General features: G+C 40.0%; 1 protein-coding gene across 1 annotated transcript; it reads left to right on the top strand.

Annotated features, from left to right (window-relative positions):
- Positions 1 to 960: 960 nt before the first annotated feature.
- bend4 (BEN domain containing 4) lies at positions 961 to 10,701 on the top strand. Its single transcript, XM_077578990.1, has 6 exons — positions 961 to 1,516; positions 5,383 to 5,922; positions 6,576 to 6,667; positions 6,746 to 6,772; positions 7,968 to 8,208; positions 8,286 to 10,701. The coding sequence occupies exons 1-6, from the start codon at positions 1,132 to 1,134 to the stop codon at positions 8,510 to 8,512; spliced, it is 1,512 nt and encodes a 503-aa protein (XP_077435116.1). The 5' UTR covers positions 961 to 1,131; the 3' UTR covers positions 8,513 to 10,701.
- Positions 10,702 to 10,930: the final 229 nt, after the last annotated feature.

Genomic DNA, 10,930 nt, shown 5'->3' with positions numbered 1-10,930 from the left:
GCTTACTCACTGCTCTCTTCAGTAGACTTATTTCTGAATATACTTGCAAAAATATTGATTTAAGATTGAGTGTGTGATATAATGACGCCATTAGGTAAAGTCTAAGGGTTGAAAAACAAGTGTCCCACTATTCGACGCCATTTTCAAACAAGCACCCGGCCTGGCTCCAAATTTTGTTGCTTTGATGTGACGTCATTTCCGAATCCACGTTATTAGCAACCCAGACGCTCGCGTTCCTGGAGAAAAGAAAAAGAAAAAAAAGTAAGCCCTTATAGCTAATTAGCTAGATTCAAGATAGCAATCATTGCATCTTTGGTTAGGAATATATTTGACAAAATAAATACTCAGCAACTTTGTTTTACACTCACACTGCAGCAACTACAACACAATGGCTTCGTTGTTATTATCTTCATTATTATCATTATTATTAGTCTTTGCCCTTTCTAATATACTGTAATAGTTTGAATACAACTGTGGGGCAGGTTTTCATTTTACAATATGTTTTGTTGTAGTTTCTAATTATATTGAATGAACACGCTTGGTCGAATTTTGAGCTTTAAGACCTGACTTCTTTCTCATTATACTCGCTGTGATATTGACGTAATAGATTGAGTTGGCGTGTCTTGATGTGACGTTCCATTTTCAATAACAGCTGGATTTATACGTCTAAACTTTGAATATGGCGCCCCCTCGCGGTGCTTCCTAACTTTCCCTCACAACTATCCAGTTAAACACTGTAGTCTTAAAAATATTTTCGGATTCATTTTGTCATGTGCACAATGTAAAAAGACAAAACAGTGTCCATAATTCAGAAAACAATAGATTGTTGGTTAATGTTAACTTCATCTGCTTGGATGTGGAGTTACGGACTACAAAGAAAGCAAGTCCCGCCTGTCTCCCCCCCCCCAGCCACCAGACCCCCACCTCCCACCCTCCTTCCCTTCCGGACCAGTCTCGAAATCGACCTCCCGCCTGGGGATTGGAGAAGCTGCATGTCAGTAAATATTCCAGCGATTACAACCCACCCTCCTTCTATCCTCCGTTAACCGAGCCTGCCTGGCATACGTAGTGACGAACGAGCTACCCCCCCGCTCCGCTCCTTACCTGAACCCACCTGGCTGGAAGGCAGGGATGGAGGACGACATGCAAGCCGCCGACGAAGGCCCCTCCGCCGCCAAGCGACGCGCTCGCCCCGCCAGGAACCTCCACTACAAGTCGCGCATCGACCACTCCGCCTCCGTCGAGCCTTCCCTGTTCACGGACGCTCGACAGTTGACGTTCCAACCCGGCCCGCATTTCCCCTTCCAGACGCAGTATCAGCCCAACCGCCGCCAGCGGTTCCCCGGCGAGGGCAGGCCCAGCTGCGGGGTCCCGACATCCACCTCCGCGGAGGCGGCGGGCGGCGTCGCTCTCGGTAGCCGGCAGCGGCGCGCCATCGTCGGCATAGCAGAGTCCACACTCACCGCTGGACGACTGAAGCAGGAATCTCCAGACTGTACGTTTGAGATCACTTCAGGTGCGTTGGTAACTTTAAGTTCAGAATGTTAAGCGTGTTAATGACCTTTTAGAATATTATATATTCAATTAAGACTCCCTTCTAAGCACAGCTACTCACTAACTACAATGAATGAAACGAGCAACATATTTGCTCCCCTCTAGCATCATGTTTTGTTTCATTTCTTCTGGTTAGCTGTGATTGATGTTGACTTGTAATGAGAGCAGCCATGATTGGATCACCACTGTGCAAAATAACACTGGATTGAATTGTGTGCACATGCGTTGTGTGTGTGTGTGCAGCTTTCACATACTCCTGTTTAAATACATTGTTCACAGGGGTGGGTTCAAGGGGGGGGGGGGGGGGGTCTCTGTGCCCGTGCCAGGGATGGATGGGAGGGTGCGTCCAAGGCAGACCAACCCTGAGATGAAAGCAACGAACCTAATCCTTGCTGCCTTGAAATTAAACATCTCATCCTCTAATCACGTTTTAATCTTTTTACCACATTTGGCAGATCGCCGTTGCCTTATTGTTGCTTTGCATCTTTGTTGGAACATTTGGCGTAATACCAAAGCTGCATACAACGTGTCGTTGGCGCAGTCGATTTGTGTGCCAATTTGTTCTCATTTGACAACATTATTTGGAATCTGTCACGAGTTTTTCTTGATCACTAGATCATTACTTCATTCGCATCAATGTGTATCCAGCACACTTGTGACATGCAATTAGCTAGCTAGCCATGCTAAAACCCCCAAAATGCATCTTACCTTCGGATTGTCCGCTGTCTTGGCCACTTTAGAGCGCCTCGTTGTTGGCTGCGAGTATGTGGACATCATGCAGTCCAACAAAGCGCTTCGTTGTCACAGTGTGTAAAAGCCCCGAATTGACCTGGTGGGATATTTTTCAGCTACCAGAGGTTTGAAGGGGATATGTTGATGCAGCTCAAACAAGTGGTTGCAGTTTGTGTAGGCATAAAAATGACCACGTTTTAAATTGAACAGTAGAAAACTGAAAGATTTCATTCCGACCATAGATTAGAAAATAGTCCCAATATTTCCTAAACAGTGGCAAATAGTTGCTAACCCTTGCAATTCTATCCCACATAGTTGCTGATAGTCAACATTTGTCTTTAGCTAACACTAGGCTAGCGGCAAACATTTGTCACGCTAGCTTCAGGTTTCGCTCAAGGTCGCAACGTTTCCTAAATGTTCTCTAAATGTTTCTTGTCACAAGGAAATGTGAACGTTTGTTGACATCAAATGAACTTTCGTTAGCATCACAAACATTCGCCACTCGGGGATATGAGCTTTAGCATCGCTGAAAGTTGCTAAATGTTGCTTATATGACGGAGGGAGTTGCTGGTGTAAAACGTAATGCAGCTAACGGCTAATAACTAGCATGAAAATGAATTGATGAGTGGATTTGGTTCAAGACTATAAAAGTGTTTCTTAACTTTGATGACAACAAGATGACTGCTTTTTCAATGTGGTTTGCTGTGCTTAAATCTTGTATTATTTGAAACCTTGTGTAATCCATTTGTCGCATTCATATTTGTGTGCGTCTTACGAGGTCAAAACCAAACCAAATCTCCTGAATGTTGTCATCAAGTCGAACATGCCACTCATCTTCACTGATGATGCGCTTAATGTTCCCTTGATGACAGGAAATAAACTCGATGAAAAGCAGCACCCAATAACGCCGAATGCATGCATATCAAAATGGCCTTCTCCAAGTATTGTGATTAAAACAAATGGGCCTCATAAATTCTCCACGGCCGAGCGTGTTGCTTTTAATGACGTTTTATGAGGCTACTCAGCTCGCTGTGCCACAGAAGTGGCGAGAGAAGCAGCAAGGCGGGAGGGAGGGAGGGAGGGAATGATATCAGCCACATCTCCACTGCTACACACAGACACCGTGCATATTAATAACTGTGACACATCTGTGCCAGGCTGATAGACACATCTGAGCGATTGTGTGTTGTGTGAAGGGAACGTGCCTGGACTAAAAGGCTGGATCATTATCACTATTCAGTTCTGCAATCAGTCTTAGAACCATACTCATAAACATTGGTAAATGAATACCTCTGGCAGTGTCGGTCAAAACATTAGCATTGTTATCTTTGCAAAGGCGGAGTGGATTCTAAAAATATGGATTTAGAAGCCTATGTTTCTCTGAATAGTGTTTGCAGCCCTAATGTTAAACAAGAGAAATATCATCCTAATCCATATTGAGAATTTCTATAATCACCCGAAAAAAAATGTCCAGAGGAATTTTTTCATCCCGTTACAATACAAGCCTTGCTTAAAATTCTAGTTAGTTAAAGATAGTCAGACGCAGTTAAAAGTAGGTCACGCAGCTGGCAGGAAACAGGCCTCACACAAGAGCAACTTGAATTACAAAACAACATTGCACCCGGGTCCACTCAGCAAACGTAGGGAGGCTAACCTGTAGGTGTTGTGCATAGGTGGGGTCAAGTCAAGGATGCCATGAGGAAGCGCCTGCTCATGTCTCGAAGGAGGGAGGGGGGGGGGGGGGGTGGGGTCTACATATATTTACAATAGACTAGTTGTAATGCCATTGTAAAACTGTTGGCCCAATAAAAAAAAAAGAAAGACACTCTCTAAAGTGGCAGCCCCTTGCAAGGGCTCCATTTTATAAAATGGTTTATCTGTGCCGTGGTGCAAATGCCAGTGGAGTCTGATTTTTATTTCATTTTTTATATTGTTTTGTGTCAGTGCTCGTTGGGTGGGACTCATTAAAAAAATTAAGGTCGATGAAAAAGTATTTCAAATTGCCTAAAAATGTCCCCCCAAAATTACCATAAAATATCCAAAACCAGAAATTTTGCCATAAAATGTCCATGAAATTGCCCAAAAAATAATGAATAGAATATAAAAGGCTTTAAAGAAAATATTCAAAAAGTAGCCATAAAAATACCCCAAAATAAAAGAAGAAATTCCCCAACTTACCATAAAGTGTTCACAAAATTGCCAAAAGATGTCAGAAAATTGATAGCAAAAAAGGCAGAGAAATTGTCAAAAAAGTAGCGACAAAATGTCAACAAAAAAAAAAGAAAACCACACCACCAACAACAAAAGAGAAAGGCACTCTGCCAGTGGAGTCAGATTTTTTTTTTATTTTGCACCAGTGCAGGGCTCGTTGGTTAGGGATGTATTTCATTCATTAAGATTTTGGGTGGGACTCAATAAAAAAATAAAAAAATAATAAAAAATGACAAAAATTACCATAAAATGTCCAAAGAGAAAGAGGAAAAGCAGAAAAATACGCATAAAATGTCAATGAAATTGCCCAAAATGAATGAATTAAATACCAAAGGCAGAAAAGAAAATATTCAAAAAGTAACCATAAAATATCCAAAAAATAAAATAAGTACTCCGAAATATATAGGGTCCACAAAATTGCCCAAAAATGTCAGAACATTGATTGCAAAAAAGGCAGTAAAATAAATAAATAGCCACAAAATGTTGGGGGGAAAAAAGGAGTAGGAGAGGCATAAAATTATTATATGTCCATAAAATTGCCCAAAAAATTTCTGTCATTTGACAGAAAGGCAGAAAAATCTAAAAAATTATGAAAAACAAAGTATAAAAGAAATAACCTAAAAGAAAATTAAATCTCAAAGTTGGATGCTGCATATTTTGGTGTTATGGTTCGGCTCTAATGAGCTCTTGGGCCTTCAGTACATTCCACTAACACTAACACACCGTTTCCTTCATCACAATATTAAAATGATTTGTGGCTCCAAACTTTTTTTTTTTTTTATTTGGCCTAAAATGGCAATTGACAGTAAAGGTTGGTCTCAAAACTTAGCAAGTATTTGAGCAAATACCGAAGTGAAATCTTCTGTGTGGTTCCAATTTGTTTAGAGAACCGACTGATCTTGGACGCCTTCGCCAAAGAGTGCAGTCGAGTCCTCAGCCTCCTCAACAACGGGCGGCTGCTGGAACCCTCGCCGTCCCTACCGTGCAGCATCAAGACGGAGAACGGTTCCAGCACCAGCCACTGCTCCAAACCCGAGGAGAGCTCCTCCTCCTCGTCCACCGAACCAGAAGAGGAAAGCCATTCGAACCAACAACAGACCTCCGCCGTTCTGCGCATCTTCACGGACTTGCTTCACAACTATCTGCTCTCCGGGCAGCCGCAGCACCATCGCGTGGTTGTGGGTTCGGACGAGGAGCAGTGCCACTCGGCGGAGCCCGCTTCCGAGGTCTCGCCCCCGCGACGTAGCGTGGTGGGCTGGGGCTCCCCAACGCCGTCCGACTCGTACGGACACCCTTCGTCCACGCTGCCGGAGGAGGAGGACGAGGAGGAGAGCTGCTGTCCTCGCTGCCTGGAGCTGGAGCAGGAAGTGCTGTCGCTGCAGCAGGAGAACGAGGAGCTCCGCAACAAGCTGGAAACGGTCCCGGGTGCGTTCACAAAAGACCCTCTCGACCAGTTCTTAAGTATTAAACTCAATGGATTTTTGACGTCTAAAGCCGTCATTGGCACTGAATGAGTTAATAAGTACAGGGTTAGGAGGGTTACTTTTAAAATGTAATCCATTACAGTTACAAGTTACCTGCTAAAAAATGTAGTTAGTAACGTAATTCAAGTACCATAATATTAAAGTAATGTAACTAGATTACTTTTGGATTACTCCAATATAGAGTATGCTCATGAAGACAAAATAAAAATAAATAATCCCCTGTAACTGTAATGGAAAACAGTTTAAAAAAAATTGCCATCTGATTACAAAATGGCGGTACATGTATTCTTTTACTCCCCAAGCCTGATTAAGTATAAAATGGATACAAGGAGATACAAATACAAAGTGAATACAATCACATAGACTATTACTAAGATCACTATCAATTCAAGCTTAGTAGGATTAGATTTGAGCGGCAGTTTTAATTAACACTTATCGTGTGTGTATTGCGGGGACATTTTTTGTTGTTTTTATTACCGTCCAACAATAACAAAGAAAATCTGGTAACTAAATCCAAAACAGGAAGTTGCGCGTCCCAAATATATTGTCAGCGACATTTTGTGTTTGTGTTCTCACCGAATGTCACTTCTGCAGTTCCCTGTCAAAATGTTCTCGACTACTTCAAGAATGTCGTTGAGTTTCACAACCAACTGGTGCCGCCGATACCAGAGGAGCCGCTCACTGAGGTCAGGTTCGAATGACTTGCAGTCTCCGTATTTTCACGTTAAGAGTCGAAAGTGAAATTGCGTGTTCTGTCTTTGTAGGAAGAAGAACAGCAGACAGTCTTTGAGGTTGGTGATGTTCTTAATATATTTTATTCATACGGTTAGTATTTCACTTTGAATATTTGAGTATTTGAGTATTTTCAGGCCAGACTCCATTTTATAAGATAAGATGTCAAGAAAGAAGTTCTATACGATTCCTTGTATTGACTAAGAACACAAAGTTTTGTAAAACTGCAGGATAGAAAGATGCTTAGTGGGTTTTATTCTTGACAAAATTAAATGAATTAATTATTTAGATTAAAAAAATAATAATTCAATATTTAAAAATGTCAGAGTCTAAAGGTGTGCTTGAAAAAAAAAAAAAGAAAGTTGTATGTTGGATTTATTTTTTTATTTTTTTATTTTTTTACAAAATTACCTAAAAATGTCCAAAGAGTGACCATAAAATGTCCCAGAAGATGCCAGAAAATTACCATAAAATGTCTTTGGAATTGCCACAAAGATCAGAAAAAAATATTAAATAAAACGCAGAAAAGAAAACATTCTAAAAATAACTATAAAATGTCCAAAAAACAAAGAAATCACAAAAATTACCATAAAATGTACACAAAATGCCCCAAAAATTTCAGCATTTTTTTTTATGCAGGAAAGAAAACGTTGCAAAAATAACTATAAAATATCCAAACGCAAAAAAAGAAATCCCGAAAATTACCATAAAATTACCAAAAACGTCAGGAAATTGATTTAAGAAAAGGGCAGGAAAGAAAATGTTCAAAAAGTATCAAAAGAAGAAATCCCCAAAATGACCATAAAATGTCTACAAAATGTCAGAAAATTAAAAAAAAAAATGTAAAAAATTGCCATAAAATGTCCTGAAAATTACCATACATCCATAAAAATGGCCAAAAACGTCAGAAATTTGACAGAACGGCAGAAAAGTCTAAAAATCTTAAGAAAAACAAAATATGAAAACTTACAAAAACAAATCCTAAAACGGAAGATAAAGATAGAAGAAAATAAATCTCTACATTTATTGATGTTGCATATTTTTCTGTTCTGTTACGGCTCTAATTAGGCTCTTGGGCCCTGAATACATTAGACAGATTTGTGGTTATTTATTTGGCCTAAAATGGCTCTTTTGACAGGAAATGTTGCTATTATCCTGGCATTTCTTTGTCCCTTTTGCAAGATATAACTGAAATGCGATGCTTCTTCTACTCAACTTGAAAGCAATGATAAGATAATACCTCTCCGTATTCAGGGAAGCAAGCAGCTGCTGGAGAACTACCCCCTCTTCATCACTAACAAGCAGTGGGACGAGGCGGTTAACTCCTCCAAGAAAGATGGCCGCCGGCTGCTGCGCTACCTGATCCGCTTCGTCTTCACCACCGACGAGCTCAAGTTCTCGTGCGGCCTGGGCAAACGCAAGCGCTCGGTCCAGTTGAGGGAACCGGGCCTGGAGAGACGACCGCTCAATCCCGTCAAAGTCAGCTGCCTCAGAGGTATCGATACAATAAATGTGCAAAAGTTGCACATTTTTGGAAATCATATTAAACCAAATAAATCAATTTTTCATCAGAGTTCATTCGGATGCACTGCGCCTCCAACCCAGATTGGTGGATGCCGTCCGAGGAGCAGATCAATAAAGTTTTCAGCGACGCAGTGGGCCACGCTCGGCAGGGCCGCGCCGTGGGCACCTTCCTGGGGGGCGGCGGGGGCGGCGTCCTCTACCTGGACGGCTTTGACGGACATTTGTCTCAGGACGAGCTCTATTTGAAAGGCTGTCACAATGGCCAGTTGGACTGAAGGAGCCTCAAGCGAGTGGAGCTAAACAGCAACCGATTCCAAATCGCTCGTCTTGTCCTGTTCGTTTATAAGAGCGATGGGGAACGCTTTTCCTATCAGGGACCAAGTCCTTAAAGGGCCATACAAAATTGATGAAAAAAATATGAATGTGACGATCAAACAAATGTTTCCTAATATACAATAAGAACATGTATAGGTTCAATGTTTTTTTTATTTGTTTTTTTATAAACACCTTTAAGGTTGTATTTGTGTTTTCAAAGGAGGGCCAGATCAAATTTTCTCCCAATCGTAGGTTTCTTACCCCTGCTTTACACAGTGAAAAATATTCCACATTGTAAATACGTATTAGTTGCCTTTCAACCTCATTTTGTAGCCCAACAGTAGCTAAATGCAGGTTCGACTCAAAAGGGTTATGCACCAGGTTTCAGTCTTCCATTCGCCCTCTTTATTATTTGGTTTAGTATGTTAGAGAGTCGTGACATTCAAACTCCTCCATTAAGAAAACCGGTTTTTTTTTTCTTAATTATTATTAACTCATTAACTGCCATTGACGGTTATAGACGTCAAAAATTCATTTTAACTATTTTTATTAGTAAAACATTTTTTCCCCACTTTTGTTAACAAAAGTTTGAGAACCTTGACTTTTTTTTTATTGTATTAGAACAGATATAAAAATTGGGATTAATCGTGAGTTAACTAGTGAAATCATGCGATTTACGATTTTATGGTTCCATAAAATAATGCCTTAATAATCTTTTCTTTAAAAAAATAAAGAGTATTTAAAAAAAAAATCTGTAAATTAGGGACATCAGCATTTACATTTTTTTTAATCGTAATTAATCGCATGGCTTCACTAGTTAACTCACAATTAATCACAAATTTTACATCTGTTCTAAATGTAGAAAAAAAAATCTAGGTTTTCATACACTTAACAAAAATGGGGAAAAAAAGTTAAATAGAAATAGTTCAAATGAATTTTTGACGTCTATAGCCGTCAATGACAGCAAATGAGTTTTAAAGGGGAAGTCAACCCCCAAAAATTCTTGACAACAATATGTTCTATGCAGCCCCACTAGTCTAAATACGATATTATTGTTAATATTGCGTTAGTGGAATATGAGTTAAGCAGCAAAATCCAGAAGTTTTGATCAATATCAGAAGGCGGCCATTTTCAAAAGTGCCGCGAGTAGCGCGCTAATTAGCATTAGCGAGTCAGACTGGAGTAGATCATTACGATTCCATGCACATCTATAGATTGAAGCAAAAATCATTGTCACTCAAATCATTTTGAATAAAAAATCGGTCCGAATCGAAAATCGATTGTGAATCGAATCACACACCCAAAAATCGGAATGGAATCGTGAGACATTTTCAAAGCTTTCCACCCCTAGTATCCATGATGGACGGTGGACTGCTGAGTCCAGGAAGCTCAGAGACGCACCAAGGATTCTCAAGTTCTGTCAAGGTTTTCTACGTTTGTGGCCCCAGCAGAGTCAAATGAAGCTCCCAGCATCAGCGAGGCGGTGCACATACTGTTGCGCAATATGTTTGATAATAAAATTGAATACATTGGGAACTGAAGTCAAACATCGCTATCAAAGTTGTGAATTGTGGGCAGAAATGTAGAAAGTGAAACAATACAAAGAAGTCTTTCCTTTGAAAAGAAATGCTCTTTTGAATAGATTTTTTTTTTTTATGCTAGTAGTGTGGTTCCATCAAATAATGCCTTAAATTAAACATCCTCAATGTTGACGCTTCATGTCCCAATGACAATGTTTGGACTGCCCGAAGCACAGAAAGACATCGTTCATGTGCAGTGTTCCTCATTTTTTGATATGTTCACTTTAATTGTATGCCATTGTGTATTTCATCGGGAAATTCAAATCCAGTGTGTTTGAATGTACCTCGTCAATTGCTGTGTAAAGGTGTACTGTGATATAAGGTACTCTTATGTACAAGTGTTTTTTTTTTTTTTTAAGCCACGTAGTAAAGTGCCACGGGAACCTTAAAAATGTTGCATTACGTCCTTGTGCTCTGAATGTCAACATTTAACCATGTAATCGCTCCTTTATCCTTTAGTGGCTTTTTCAAAACACTGTGAAAAGAAACGTTGATTTGATTTTTACAAATCTTAATAGTTTCAGTTTCTGGTTTATAATTCATAATAAAGTAAATACTGAAACTTTAAATCATGGATTGTCTTTGAATTTAGCTTGCTAATGGCAATCGCGCCAGCTAGCTGGCTAGCGCTAATAGGCTACTTATTGTTGCGTCTATAGCGGTGGTAATTTTATTATATATTTAATACATTCCTATCAAGTATGTCCCTGTCTGTCAATGCAATCGTTGTAATATGATTATATGTTTATCAAGCTAGCGATATATTTATCGGTACACTAGCCAATTGTAGCCATTGTT

This window comes from Vanacampus margaritifer, chromosome 10, assembly GCF_051991255.1.
Source record: "Vanacampus margaritifer isolate UIUO_Vmar chromosome 10, RoL_Vmar_1.0, whole genome shotgun sequence".
NCBI lineage: Eukaryota > Metazoa > Chordata > Actinopteri > Syngnathiformes > Syngnathidae > Vanacampus > Vanacampus margaritifer.
This window is presented reverse-complemented; position numbering and strand designations above follow the sequence as displayed.

Excerpts from the sequence above, each read along its gene's own strand:
- bend4 (XM_077578990.1), top strand. The coding sequence starts at position 1,132 with ATGGAGGACGACATGCAAGCCGCCGACGAAGGCCCCTCCGCCGCCAAG. Across the intron at positions 6,668-6,745 it reads CAGAGGAGCCGCTCACTGAG|GAAGAAGAACAGCAGACAGT; the intron begins GTCAGGTTCGAA and ends CTGTCTTTGTAG. Across the intron at positions 6,773-7,967 it reads AACAGCAGACAGTCTTTGAG|GGAAGCAAGCAGCTGCTGGA; the intron begins GTTGGTGATGTT and ends CTCCGTATTCAG.